We start from the raw sequence: 14858 nt of genomic DNA, 5'->3' as shown, positions 1-14858 counted from the left end.
TAATGCATATAAACTGTGTCCACCATGAACAGACTTTAGGATATATATAATCCATGTACCTACAAGTTGTTCTAAAAACAGTACGAAGACTGCAAATTTTACTCTCCAGAGAATCGTGTTACAATATTGGGTCTAGCAGCTATTTAAAGTTTAGAAGTGATATTACTTGAGCTAAATCATGACATTTCACTTGATAATTTTGATGACTGCGTCATCATTTTTCCAAGTAAGTCTACTATTATTTCTTATTTATTCATGGCATACACAAAGTGTACAAATGTGCAAGTATAAAGTCATATACCTAACTCATCATTACAAGTAGGTATCCTTAAGATAAAACACTAATTTACAATTTTTTGGTAATATTTGTTCAGTGTTCATGCACTACTGTACTCCTAGTAAAAGTAATAAAGCTTTATAATATGATACAATATGGTTTGTTCAAAAATTCCTATTTAAGGTACAATAATTGTTAGCATTTTATAAAAATTTATAAAAGTTAAGTAATACCATATTATCTAATAACAAATTCAAAATTGATTTGTTGGCAGCTATTTAAAACACTAAAACAGTGAACATTCAATTATTTTATTTTTTGAAATATCTAGGTACTTAAAATTTTAAGAATATAATTCTCGGGTATTTTACAACTTATAATTTAATTACATAAATTCCAAATAATACTATTTTAACAAAATATTTATAATATATAATATCTCATAGAATAATACCTAATAATAAATTTGTATTTTTTATGATCATTTTCTTAGACCTGAGTTCCTTGGTACCTAGGTAAATATATTGACTTTTTATCGTTTGACTTTTTACATAAGTTTTAATATATTTTTAATATTAATAAATACCAATAAAAAAGGTAATAATACAATCATAATTTAAAACCATTAAATCGATTTTTTTAAATAAATATTGTATAGAGTGTTTTTCAACTAATTCAACAGTTATAAAACCTTTTAAGTAAAATAATAATTAACATAATATTGAATAAACCATCGTGACTTTCGTGATAATTTTAATACCTTGAATTTTTGGCCTTTTTATTGAATTTCTAATGTTACATCATAATATTATGAAAAAAAATATATATTAGAAGTATGTAGAATACTTCATTATTTGTGAACATTTTAAAGAAATTAATAAAATACCAATAGTATAATTGAACGTATTTCGTATAACATATGATTAAAACAGTCGAAACGAACAGATGGCATTAAAATTATAAATATACACGTGACATTGTTTTTGATTTTCAATAATAACTGTAATATTATGATTTAAAAACATACTTTAATTAGTTTAATTGCGCATTTCAGGTGAAATGCAGAACTTATGTTCCGGAAAAAAATTTTGTGGATCAAAATCTAAATCATCCACAGACGAACAATCTTACGCACGATCCTACAAAACAGCGACAAATAGTATTAGTTGACAAAGGCCAATATCCAAGTGGATGGAATGAAAATATTATGAAAAGCGATCATTCACCAATAATATTTACAGACCAAGCGCCAATAACAATCAACTACATAGGAGGTCACAGCGGTCCGCAACGACCACCACATGAATTTCAAAACTTCCGTCCAACCGTAGTGACGTCTCAAGGAAATGTTACGGTGAACTACGACGATAATCAGAAAGACTTAGAGCAACAGAGCAACCAAGACATTTGCCTGTTGACCAATACTATGGTCGAGCTTCCGAGCGGTATAGTTATGCCGTATTTAAAATTCAAGGCCATCTGCAGCCCTTATCTGCCGGTTGAAGACCAAAAATCCGACATCCGAGTCATACTCGACAACAGAAATATGACGTATAAACGGTTCCAAGAAACTTTGCGGTATTACGGTTGCGGCGATCTAGAGCAAGACTCGCTGCGACCGTCGGAAATCGGCTTGGCTAACTACGTCACGTTGGCAAACGGCACGCTGAAAGTAAAAATGGACGACTACCGGAACATAATGAGAAGCCTAATTTCGGGATCGGAAACGTTGATGGTGCCCAACGTCGTCAGCGGAAAGTATGCGCTGTACCGTTCGCTCATAGCGGACGAACTACCGGAACTGATAACGTCAACGTTCGTCATCACGCACAAGGGAATCGTAGTGCCGTTTTCGTTGTACTACGCCGTGGACAGAGAACATTTCCAAAGGCCGCTGACGGCTGCAGTGGTTCCCAAGGTCCGGCAGATCAAATGGCGGGACGGAAAACTAGTGGACGTGCAGACCGTGAGACACGTGATCGACGCACTGAGGACCCCTACTTTGATTAGCTTCGTGTTCCCAAACGGGAAGCGGATGCCATTCATGAGGTGTAACATGGAAGATCCGACTGGATTATACGACTACGATCCGGAACAAGTTTTGGTGGATGTGGGCCAGTACAATAACATTCTGCTGTCACATTTCAACGATATCCTCTCCGCGGTGCATATTCCCAACGACGACGGTAAACACAAACGGTTTAATCCACCTGCAGTGTTCGCGTTGGATCCAAAGTGTCTGCAGAATACTGACATCAGCGCACAACCCCGGGACGGGAAAGCCTGCAAATGTGCGAACGTGGTCGACGTCCTGAAGTATTCCGGATATTCGATTCACGTGATAAATAAAGACAAACTACCCGGGGAAAATAAGCACGCTGATAAGAAACTCACTGTTTTTGGTCCCGTGTCGGCGATGGAAAAAACGACAGGCTTAGATTTGAACGACACTATACGAATAATATTGACTAGTTCGACGGGTACTCATGAAATAAAAATTACGAATGTACTTAACAACAAAAAACCTTTGATATACGATATAACTGACAAGCCGATTGATGTATTAGATTGGACAAAAAACTTGTCACCAAATGAATGCGACTATTCACCAGTTTACTTAATGAATAAAACAAATATTTTCAATGTGACGGAACCTGTGAATCCACAAAGCAATAATTATAATTGCACGAATATCTTAAAAGCCAACGCCGAATGCAATTGCATACCAATTTTAAAAAATAACAAAATAAACGTTAAAGTTGACATTAAAAATACACCAAATGATGAACCAAAGAATCCACTGCATTCGAATGAATCGACAAAAAATCAAACTATTACTGGATGCAATGAATACCCTACGACGAATAATAATCAAAACCATACAACAGATAAAATAATTACTACAACCAATACCACCATAATTACCCAGAAAAACACAGCACTTATGAATACGTCTACCAACCATACAACATGTGGAAAAATTAACAACATAACAACTACAGAAACCAAAAATATTGCTACTGAAAATCCTGACTGTTCAAAAAAATTTACTAAACATCAACAAAACAGTTCTAATCCAGTTACTGAATGCAATAAAATACCTATAGTTAAAAGCAACAATAACCAAACCGGGATTAAGAACACAACAATAAGTTCACCACCAAACATTATCCCAAAAAATACGACCTATTCAAATAATACCACTGCAGCTACTACCGATCCTAACCAAGGAACGATGACTTCAAATCACCATAACAGTTCAAATCCAGTTACTGGATACGAAGAAGTACCTAAAAAGAATAATGACAACAATCAAGGCCAAATAGAAAATAAAAACATTACTACAAGTCCAAACAATGCGAAAAATACCAGTAATTCAAATATTACTAACATAGACAAAAATTACGAACCCAACAGCACTAGCGACAATTCCGTAAATAAGGAAACTAGTAATAATACTTTTACCGATCCAAACCATGCTATAGCAGGTTCCGGAAGTAACGAAACTCCCAGCTTCAACAATACCGTAGATACGATACAGACTTCCGACTCAACTAGATCATTCGATGCTTCCGACGATGTTGGACTTATGGAAAATCCCAAAACAATTCCTGAAACGGATACTGGAATCAACAATAATACGTCAGCTGATGCATACAACATTACGACGGATGGAAAGACGGAAACAAATCAAACCACTCCAATGTATACTGAAACCATTAAAAATCCTAACAACAGTTCCGTGTTGAATAACGCAACAAACATCATTAACATAATCGTGTATTGATTCCTATTCTGACGAATGATACAATTATAAACAACATACTAGGTATTAATGCGCAATCGTCACGAATCACGTTCTATAAAATATTATTAATTTATGATTTTATTTCGTAGGAACCTATTATAATATTGGTGTACCTATTGTTCAAATTGTAATAATATTATTGTATATTTTTTTCTATTTTCTCCATTTTGATCCTGCAGTTGTCTGTTGCCCAAATATCAGAGCCCTGACTTAATTATATACTAAATGCACTTTTGCATATTTCTGCACTTCCAATAATAATATAATAAATAATAATGCAGGTATTCCTGTCTACTGTGAGGACAGCGGACTGTAAAATAATTTAATTATACATATCTACCACGTTTAATCTTAAATTCAGTATATTAATAATATTAAACATTACTACATTAGTATAGATATAATATAAATATATAAATATGTAATGTACTTTGTGATTGAGTTATTAAAATATTTACTTAGCTGTAGTAAAATAAATCATATTACCTATTTCGTATATTATAAATTATTTTTATTGCCGTGTTTATGAGACATTGAAAAGTACCCAAAACAAGGAAATCTCTACGAAGGTTAAGGTTATTGACGTTTGACAAGATGTATAATACATACGCGCGCGTTCTTCGAATATTTTATAAACATAACACTTTTTTCGATTAAAAAGGTGTTAACTTCAGGTGACCAACAAATGTTTTATAGTGACGAAAATAATAAGTATAGTTGACGTTTGAATACTCTGTTGGATCACGGCTGTGAGATGACGTGAAAAATCATGAAAGTGTACATGATGATCGCACTCAGCGCTTTGATGATATCTTGTTTGCCCGTAAGTATATATACCTATTACATAATAATATTGTGAATAGGGCCCGGATGTTAATGAATTTTGCAAATATTTTGAAATATCGCAGACGATACATTCCTAACTTAAAATTAAAACCAATTTCTCGATTTTGAAATTTGGTCACTTTTTATGGTATTTTTTACTTACTAAGTTTTAACAGTTAAGAGAACAATGACGATTTAATTATTTGCCATAATGACATTAAAATATTAATATATTTTTCAAAAAACGAAAAAGCACAATTTTACGTTTTAAACAGTAATTTTTTTACTATGAAATCATTAAATAATTTTAATTTTATGAGTGATTTTTAAGTAGCTATTTAATGTATTAACATTTAGCAAGTAATAATGGGTAATTTCTTGAGGGATTTATGTCTCATAAATACATATTTTTTAGGAAATTACCATAGGGTTTTTAGGGCATAAACATCCGGGTCTTAATTATGAAGAATCATATTTGCACACCCATAAGTTTCCAACCAATTCAATGAAAAAAAAAGGTACCTATAATTATTATGTGTAGTATTGCTTAGAATTAGAATATACATGGTTTTTTACTTAATTTTATGATGACAAGACTGCGAAAAAACTATGTATTTTCTACAATACACTCGTTGAGCTAAATGTTTATACGCTGTATAAACATAAGCAAGGTATGAAGTATGATACCTAGCTAGCGTATATCTACACATAAGTATATAATATCATAATATATATCAAATAACTGTTGCCCGTTGCCCTATTTCAGTATAATATAATATTCAAATGTGGTGAACTGTCGAGCTGATGTCTGTATACATAACAGTTTTTAGTTTTTACATATAAAAAGTACTAGATATATAATGAAAGACGAAAATGTGACACTTATATTGTGGTTATTAGTTATTTTCATTGTACTTACACTCCCAATATTATAATATTCAAAATGAAGGATCTAGTGGTTTAGTGCTAATCAATTCTCTCTAGTTATATACTTTATATTATTATTAAGTAGGTACTGTAGTCTGCAATTAACTTATTAATGCTGGTTTAAATTTAAATTATTAAAACTCGTTTAAAATGGAACCGACATAGTACGATCGTTACGATTCTCGACCGGTTTCCAACTATTATTCAATGATAAGAATTAATATGAGTAATAACTTCAAGACGTTTCATTGTTTCAAAGTTCACTTCCTGTGCCAATGTACCAGACACGCGCAGGCTAGCTGTAAACAGTGTAAACCCATTCAGTATAAAATATACGTCATGTTATATTATATAATACATTTTAGTGGCAAGTCATTTTATACTTAGTCATTTTTTATCATTCATCACAGTCACTTCTTAATTAGTCAAATATAAGATTAAAATACACTATAGTTATCAATATATTGTTAAGCTTAAAATTTAAATATTAGGCGTTTGTTATGGTGAAATATAATGAAAAGTAGAAGGTTCACAAAAGATAAAATTTAAAATGTTGTGTCTACATAGTTTTGTAAAATACTTAAAATATTTAAACTTTTGCTTGAAAAAATATTGTAAACTAGCAAAACTTTTACAAAACATAGTATGATCATATTAAACACTGTTCTGTATGTATACTAGAATATAATAACATAATATTCATCAATTCTTCATTCAAACTAATTGACTTTACAATTACTACATACACTTGCCTACTACGTATTTATAATCTAACGATAAAATAAGATTGGTGCAATTTGTTTTTAAACAATATTAGGAAATAACCACCGCGGTTTATGACCAGAGTATTTTTTTGTTTTGATCCGGCTCTGAAACATAATAAAATATATTATACATATTTGATTAATTGCTCTCAATATAAACATATATTTTGCAAAAAATTTTAAATATTCATCATCTCAGCACACATATTAGGTAATATTTTATAAATGTGAAAATAATCAATACATTTGATTAAAGGTACCTATAGAACATAATTGGATCGAGTGTTTAAACATTAATATCTCTTGAAAAATACATAACTTAAAAAACGGTTGGTAAGCTTAACGGGTTGATTCAAATTTTTTTTTCACTTCTCGGACGACGTTGCAGCGCCGGTGCGACTGTTGTCTGGACATGGTGCTCAAGTCGTTTTTCCAGATGTTCAACCCTCGTGTGGAAGCTGGTCCTGGACGGTTGGTGAGCCGACACCGGTACAACGACGGCTTCATGCCCGACTATCCGTTGGAGGTTATCGGTCACGACGGCGAGTGGGTCAAGCCACCCAACGACAACGACGACGGAAACGTGCAGACGGCCGACTACGTGGACGATGGTAATGATGTGAGTTCGGGAGGCGGTACGAGCAGTGGTAACAGCGCAAGTTCGGGAGATGGTGCAGGTCGTACGAGTGGCGATAGTAGCCACCGCCGAATGGAATACTCCATCCAACAACAGAAGATTGACGCGGCTGTCTGTGCAGCAGCAGTTCCGAGTTCCGGTCCAGGGTTGCGGCCCGACGACCATCGGCCCTTTTCGGATTTCATCGCCAGCCTGCTCAAAACGGTTCAACTGACACCCCGCGCGATTCTCAAAAAGTCAAAAGGCAAACCCACCGGTGCAATCCTAGCAGCCTCAAAGACGGCTATACACTAACTGCGACACACCGGTGGCATCCCGCGATAGCGTAGTTTCAAGACTTAACGGTGGGTGTAGTGGGTGGGCACAATACGAAGGACAAAACTATTTTGAACTTATTTCTTCAAACTTTTTTTCAAGTGCCTAAAACATAAAGTTCTTAATAATAATATTTTGTCGTATAACATATAATAATCAATTTCGTTTATAATAATATGATATTATTAACTTCGTCATATTATGAATTAATGCAATTTGTACGATTTTGGTAGCGATGTACGAACAAGAATATAATATAATTTATTATTATTCTATATAGATACTAACAAATATATTTTCTAACTTTCTTAATCACTTGCGGATTATGACTTTTCACCAAAAAAATGTACACCCCTCTGAAAACATAACTTCCCAACAATAAGTTACAATTGCGATTATAGGTTAGGTTATAACCTAATAACCTATAATCTATATTCATGACTTTGAATCACTTATGCATTTGAAATTTATTTATGCCCTCAACTTCCATCAGTTTATATGTGTTCATGTTTTATTTTAGTGAATTTAATTGTAACTTTATTAAACACATTATATTTTTAAATGTGATTTAGCATAAAATTACATTTTGGAAAAAAATATGTTAATTTTTTATGAAATCTTCTAACGTATAAACCAAGGGTTTGATACCTGCGGTTCTCTAACATGCAATATGTGGCTCAGATGGCTCTATTATTGTCATTTAAAACCACAAAGCTAATAGGTAAATAATTATTTCATTAAAATATAATCGATTTTCAACACGAACGGACCATCAATAAGTTTATCTAACGTATTGACATTATATCCAAGTTTAAACTCTGAGATTGGTTTATGTGTATATTATTATATACAGTATATATGGTATAGGTATATAAAAGAACGCTGTTTGCGTTTATTTAATTTTTTTTTGGCTCCAAGGCCGAGACTAAAGTATGAATATTGTAATATTTGTAATGGACAAGTCGTGCTGATTCGCACGGACTACTGGCGAGTTTACTATATTATATTGTTTATGTTGAAATGTTTGAGAGAAAAACAATCAACATCCCGATGTTTGTTCGATACGTCATAGTGTCATATAATAAGCCACAATGCACATTTAATTTAAGCAAGTTTATTATTATTATATTTGCACGCTGATATATATATATATATAGTTGTCACATTGTTATTACTTAAGTATTATAATTGTATATTATATTATTATGGTCACTGTTTTTTGTACTAACCCGGTTTGTTGCGCGATTGTTTAATACCTACTTCAAAATTATTTATGATTGTAATAGAATATTTTGTTTACACTACTACCGTATTCGTATTACCTTACCGTTTAAAATAAAACATAATCGAGTAGTGACCCGAATTTATTGAAGCATTCATTTGTATTTTTGTAGTTTTCCGATTTTTCCATCTTTTTAAATGTTAATTTCTTTTAACTTTACAAAAAGCAAACTTTCAATATTTTTTAATGAATAACTGGCAAGAGAGACATTCAGTAAACGATTTTTTGAAATTTTTGTTCTGCGTTACCATAAAACCGAAATCATTTGAACGCTTTTGACATTTGGTTTTTAGCATTCCACTTGTTATAGATTGAAAATAATATTGTAAACAGTTTAGTCTTGATAATACCTATTGTATATAAACATTTAGGTTGTCCAGTAATATAATATGGAGGTGTGTGTGTATGATAAAAACCCTAACCTAGAGTTAAAACAGTGGTGTTAAAGTGGTACAAGTTTTTGTTGAGGCTACTTATACCACTATTTTACCATCACCTGTATAGCTTTTGTCTTAAATAGGTTTATCATTTTTATACATTTTATTTTTAATTAAATTTGTATCATTTTTAACACATTTTATATATTTTGCGTTAAAGATAAATTCACAAATTTAAAATTAGGTGCGTAACATAACAAGGCGTCTAACCAACACTAGTTTCGTTTAAAATTTAAACACAACAATACATCCTATAATAATACACAATTTTTGTGTTTATACAGTTATAAAATATGCAAAATAAATCATTAGTACCAATATGATGCAAATCATAGGCGTTAATATACATATATATATATATGTTATGGGCAAAAGTCGAAATCGGGCAAACAAACGGGTGTATGAGGGAAAATGGTTTGGCGCTTATGGCCCCATTGAATGGCCAGCAAGATCTCCAGATATTACTCTACTCGATTTTTTTTTTTATTTTAAAACAATAGTCTACGCAGATCCACCAGAAAATCCATCAGATTTAAAAAATAAAATCGTGGTTGCATGTAATAATCTTACCGAAAACAAATAATATCAGCAACCAATAGAGGATGTCTACGCGTTTTAAATTATGCTTCGACAATCACGGAGCTAACTTTGAACAATTTATTTAATTTATTGTGAATTATAAATATAAAATAACTATATTTCATTTGTACCAGTTATTGTACCTAGTCGATTTTTAATAAATATTTTTCTATCCATATTATGTTAGTCTTGTTTATAACATTTCTAAAAAAAAATTCGTACAAATATTCAAAAAGTAACCAATAAGAATTAATTATAAATGTTTAAAAATAATTTTAAAAATATATTATTTAATACAATTGGCATGGCTCTTATTCAGTCAATATTGAACTTTGTGCCATAGATGATGCATGAAAATTACTTTAAAAAAATAGGCCTATCCGAATATGGTGTTCAAAATAGGTGTTGCTATTTAAAAAAAAAAAGTTTTTACTGTGCACACACAGACCAAATTCTCAAATTTTGAAATGTATCGAAAAATGTGTATTCATATACCACCAGTTTGTAAAAAAAATCGATTTATTCCAAACAAATCCGGCCGAGAAATTCAGTGTTACTTAAATCGGTAAACACTGCACTGTACCTATATGTCTAGAACAAAGATGTAGAAAATCAAAACATTAATTATTGCAATTGTGTTTGTAATTATAATATATATTTCAACTGAAGCAAAACAGAAAATTATAGAAAGATAGATAAATTTTAACTCTGGTGAATTCGGGTATTATTACTAGTATGTATTTTACTATTTTATACTATCGTCATTTTTGTTTTCAAATATTAATACCATCAACAATATTTTGTTTTGTATTACGATACATATAATTCTGTAAAATCAAATCAAATCAAATTTTGTTACTCCTATAGGATATAGTAATTTATAGCTTTATTTCTTATTAAAAAGATCCTCATTATTATTTTTTTATGTACTTAAAATGTGTTAATGAATAATACATTTATATTTTAAGAAAATAATTTTAAAATATACAAATAAGATTAAATATTATATTTATTGGTTGTTTGTAATAATATTACCTATACTATTTACTAGTATAGTAAGGTTAAGGTTTAAAATTTAGTTTATTTTCTTAATCATTAGTATCAGTGGGGTGATTGTAATTTGTAGGAGTGGCATTTGTCCCCTCCCCAGACCCCAATTATGCCAATAGTAGAAATCTTTAAATCTTCTAAAATAAAGAGAAATGCAGTGCATTCAACAATATTATATATTAATAAGATAAAAACAATTTTTTCCTTAAATAATTGCATATATAAGTACATTTATTTCACATTTCTCCTATTTTATCATATATTAATGTAGTTCCAACGTTATCGTATTATCTTGGTTACAAAAATAACTCAATCATATTATTTCATGAGATAAATTATAATTACATAATAATAATCATCACATTAGCATTGTAAAATATCATATAGCACCTTTTTTTAATGAACTCTAATATACTTATTTAATTAACATTATTTAATGATTTTGGTACTTGTTATTTATATCCAAGTCATAATATAAGTTTTAAGACTCATGTGTAAAAAAACAATTATATTATGATTTTGTAAATTGAACATTTGGCATCCCTCCTAGTTTTTACCCAGTTACACCACTGTTTAGTATCTTATGGAGATTATGTATTTTATAGTTTTATACTCGTATAAATTGTATAGCTTACTATTATATATATTGAATTATTTATTACTGATTTTTTCCACTTCACTACCAACTTGCAGCCATTTATTTCTTGTATGTGGTGGCCAGAATTCAGGCTGGTATAATGAAGCATATGCGCAAAAAAAGATAAATTTTGGTCGCCATCCACTAGCGTTTCCTTGTTGGCCTTATATAGTAGTATACTACAATAATAAGACATTATCACAAAAAGTGTTACACATTTGAAGGGGTGAAGGAGTTTAGTCATATATAATTGGTAACGATATAATAAAATAATTTTGTTTATCAGAGTAAGAAAACTGAACTATATAATACATTTAATATTATGCAGTGTATGATAAAATATTTTTAGTTAAATAATCATTATCATATTAAATTAAAAGAGGAAATACCTTCCTTCAATGTAAATAATAATTAATATAAGATGCAAATAATACAATCAACTTAAAACAGTAATACATAAAATGTTTAAAAAAAATCATGGATTACAACTATTGATCATAATAATCAACTCTGCTGCCAGATTTATAACTTCTCATGGCTAATGTGTTAACTAGTTTTTGACAAGCGTCTTCTACTTTCACAATATATTGTTTTTGTTGTACACTTGTCAACTTTTCGCGTAAGTCTTTGTCTTTTGAATTCAAACTCATATTGTTATACATATCAGTTAACACAGGGCCTAAAATAAAAACTAAACGATTTAGTTTAATTATAAATAAAAATATTTTGAACAATTTTTTTTTACCAGGGGAGTAGCTAAGAATATTCAGTGAAGGATTTTCTAAAGCCAATACACGAAAGTACATTTCTCTACTAGCTTTTCCAACGCAATAATATCCAACTGATTTATATGGTTCAATCGCCAATAATGAAGTAATATTGATGACACATCTTTCAGCTCTATCTGAACTGAACTTGGACAAAAATACACTTGTTAGACAGGTTACTGAATATAAATTTAACAACATATATCTAGAAAAAAAAAATGTTTTTAATTTTACACCATTGATTATTGTGCATTTTATAATTAATGGAATTTATATAATAAATATTTATGTTCAATGTCCCAATCAAATCAAACACATATAAATATTTAACTAATATAAAAAATGAATAATTACTTGTTCCATTCGTCGGGATCATTCATGTCAGCTGCAAGATGATCCAGATTACCAACTGACCCAGCATTATGAATTAACAAAAATAATTCATACTTTGTTGAATCGATAGGCTCAACAATTTTTTCAAACATTGTTGTATTGAAGTTGTATAAATCCACGCTATAATACTATGACACCAATAAAATGTTAAATTTAAGGTGATGAAACGTATTTGTTCTATAAGGTTAGGTACCTACCTCTACCAAAATATCACTGTTTTCTTTATTCACCATTTCTTTAGTTTTTTCCAGACCATTTGTATCTCTAGCCATAAGAACAATGGTTGACTCTGGAATCAAAAGTTTACCAATTTCTACAGCCAAACACTGCCCTATTCCTTTGCTAGCGCCAGTCAAAATGACACAAGTACGACGACTCCAAAACTCATTCATCTTCAGTATCTTAATCAATTAATTTTTGGGTTTCAGTTGTAGACAAAGACTATTCTGGATTGATCCAAGTCGAAAGTCCTGAAGGTTGGGTGACGGTCTCCTCGTTTTCAAACACAATATTATCTGAATCCACCAAATATTCTAAGCATGACTTGAGAGCTTCACGAAGTTGATCGACAATTTGACGGCATTTTGTACTATCAGACTGTGAACCGTTCTTCAGTATTTTCAGTTTATGGTGTATTGAACATTGATGGTATCAACATCAAATAAGCAGTTTACATTGTAATCTGATGCGTTGATTACATAACACGTATTTGTTTAACATAATAACATAGAGTATACAGAGGTGCCCTATTATAATATTAATTTAAAATTTAACATTTGAACTATACAATAATTAAAATAATCATAGGTATACTGAATCATGTGTATACTAATAAGTAATAATACTATATTGTATCTAATATCTATAGGTACATATAATAAATTATCAGCTAGTAAGGAATAGTATTATTAAATAGTTATTTATTTGGAAGTTATACATTTTTACATAGAATAGATTATGAATATTTAGAAGTTAGAACTGAAATCCATCAGTTGATTTGCACAAATTAAATAGCATAAAAAAAAAATAATACCTAATGTTTACAAAACCACTAGTATAATAGAACTATTTAGATGATTAAGAATTAAAAAAATTAAATATGAAATAGAATTAACTAAATGAAATAAAAAAAATCCCCTATTACAAATAATAATAATGTACATAAATGTATTAATAATGAATAATAAATAGGCACTAGGTAGTACAAATAATTATAATAGTAGTAATAGTCAATACATATTTTGTAAAAAATAAGGAAATATGATTATTGCCATTTGAACAAAATCATGATGCATAGACGTTTATTGTGAGGATTTTCATTTCGAAAAACGTAGAATTTCAAATTAATATGAAGATGTTATTTCTATCAAAATAATACTTTTAATATAAAAACAAATTTCAAATAAAATGGCAAATTTACTGGTCGATGCAACTGACCAAACTCAAGGAAATAAAAATCACAATTTAAAACTAGCAACTAGCAAGACCCGAATCTCAGCAGGAGAAAAAAAATTATAATCAATTGTCTCCAAATAGGCCACGCAAAGCTAACTCTCAAGTTCTTAAAGGCTAAAGAGGAGCCCCCTCAACGCACAGTCTGTGGGGTTACGCTAACAGTAAAACATATAATAACAGAGTGCTACAAATATTCCGTCGAACTCAGAAAATTCAATATTCCAACCAACAAGAATGAAGCATTAGGACTAAGCATCGAAAAAATCGCAAACAATATGTTTCATAAAAAAAACCAACCTATACAATACAATTTAAACCTTCTGCTAATGATAACCATACCTAATATTAATGTTGGTGGGAATCACACTAAATTAACACCATATCAATTGTATGATTTTAATCCTAGAAATCACTCATTATTAAACAAAAAATTAATAACCTTTGTTGTTGATGTATTCAAGTTCAATAAAAAAAATAATTAGAAAAATAAAATGAGTGATTTTGTAATGCAGAAAATAAATGTCTGTAATGGTATAACAAAACTGATTAGAACATTAAACAATAAATTATTGCAAATAGTGCAATAATGTTATAATATTATAATAATTATCTACAACAGTTAATATTGTGCAAAGGTATTAATTGAGGAATCCTGTTTTCTCACAAAACACTACGTAGGAATTCTATAATAATATATTACGGTAG

At 30.2% G+C, this 14858-nt stretch overlaps 3 protein-coding genes across 7 annotated transcripts; 2 read left to right on the top strand and 1 right to left on the bottom strand.

The window, feature by feature from the left end:
* The first annotated feature begins 178 nt into the window (after positions 1-178).
* On the top strand, positions 179-4420 carry LOC149055756 (uncharacterized). Its single transcript, XM_089226944.1, has 2 exons — positions 179-226; positions 1332-4420. The coding sequence occupies exons 1-2, from the start codon at positions 179-181 to the stop codon at positions 4062-4064; spliced, it is 2781 nt and encodes a 926-aa protein (XP_089083070.1). The 3' UTR covers positions 4065-4420.
* Positions 4421-4666: 246 nt separating this feature from the next.
* On the top strand, positions 4667-8916 carry LOC107163484 (uncharacterized). Of its 3 annotated transcripts, none has more exons than XM_089227759.1 (2): positions 4667-4908; positions 7038-8916. In XM_089227759.1, the coding sequence occupies exons 1-2, from the start codon at positions 4855-4857 to the stop codon at positions 7530-7532; spliced, it is 549 nt and encodes a 182-aa protein (XP_089083885.1). In that variant the 5' UTR covers positions 4667-4854; the 3' UTR covers positions 7533-8916. The 3 variants fall into 3 exon arrangements, with proteins under 3 accessions (XP_089083885.1, XP_089083884.1, XP_089083886.1); XM_089227758.1 differs by having other exon boundaries at positions 6990-8916; XM_089227760.1 differs by lacking the exon at positions 4667-4908 and adding an exon at positions 6473-6930 and having other exon boundaries at positions 6990-8916.
* A 2478-nt stretch (positions 8917-11394) lies between these two features.
* LOC107163483 (sepiapterin reductase-like) lies at positions 11395-13401 on the bottom strand. Of its 3 annotated transcripts, none has more exons than XM_015510937.2 (4): positions 12896-13397; positions 12660-12826; positions 12284-12510; positions 11395-12229 (listed from the first exon to the last, which is right to left on the bottom strand). In XM_015510937.2, the coding sequence occupies exons 1-4, from the start codon at positions 13088-13090 to the stop codon at positions 12027-12029; spliced, it is 792 nt and encodes a 263-aa protein (XP_015366423.2). In that variant the 5' UTR covers positions 13091-13397; the 3' UTR covers positions 11395-12026. The 3 variants fall into 3 exon arrangements, with proteins under 3 accessions (XP_015366423.2, XP_015366424.2, XP_089083709.1); XM_015510938.2 differs by having other exon boundaries at positions 11395-12217; positions 12896-13388; XM_089227583.1 differs by having other exon boundaries at positions 11395-12510; positions 12896-13401.
* Positions 13402-14858: the final 1457 nt, after the last annotated feature.

Source organism: Diuraphis noxia, unplaced genomic scaffold (genome assembly GCF_037042655.1).
Source record: "Diuraphis noxia isolate RWA-SAM2 unplaced genomic scaffold, SU_Dnox_SAM2 contig0004, whole genome shotgun sequence".
Classification (NCBI taxonomy): Eukaryota; Metazoa; Arthropoda; class Insecta; order Hemiptera; family Aphididae; genus Diuraphis; species Diuraphis noxia.
This window is presented reverse-complemented; position numbering and strand designations above follow the sequence as displayed.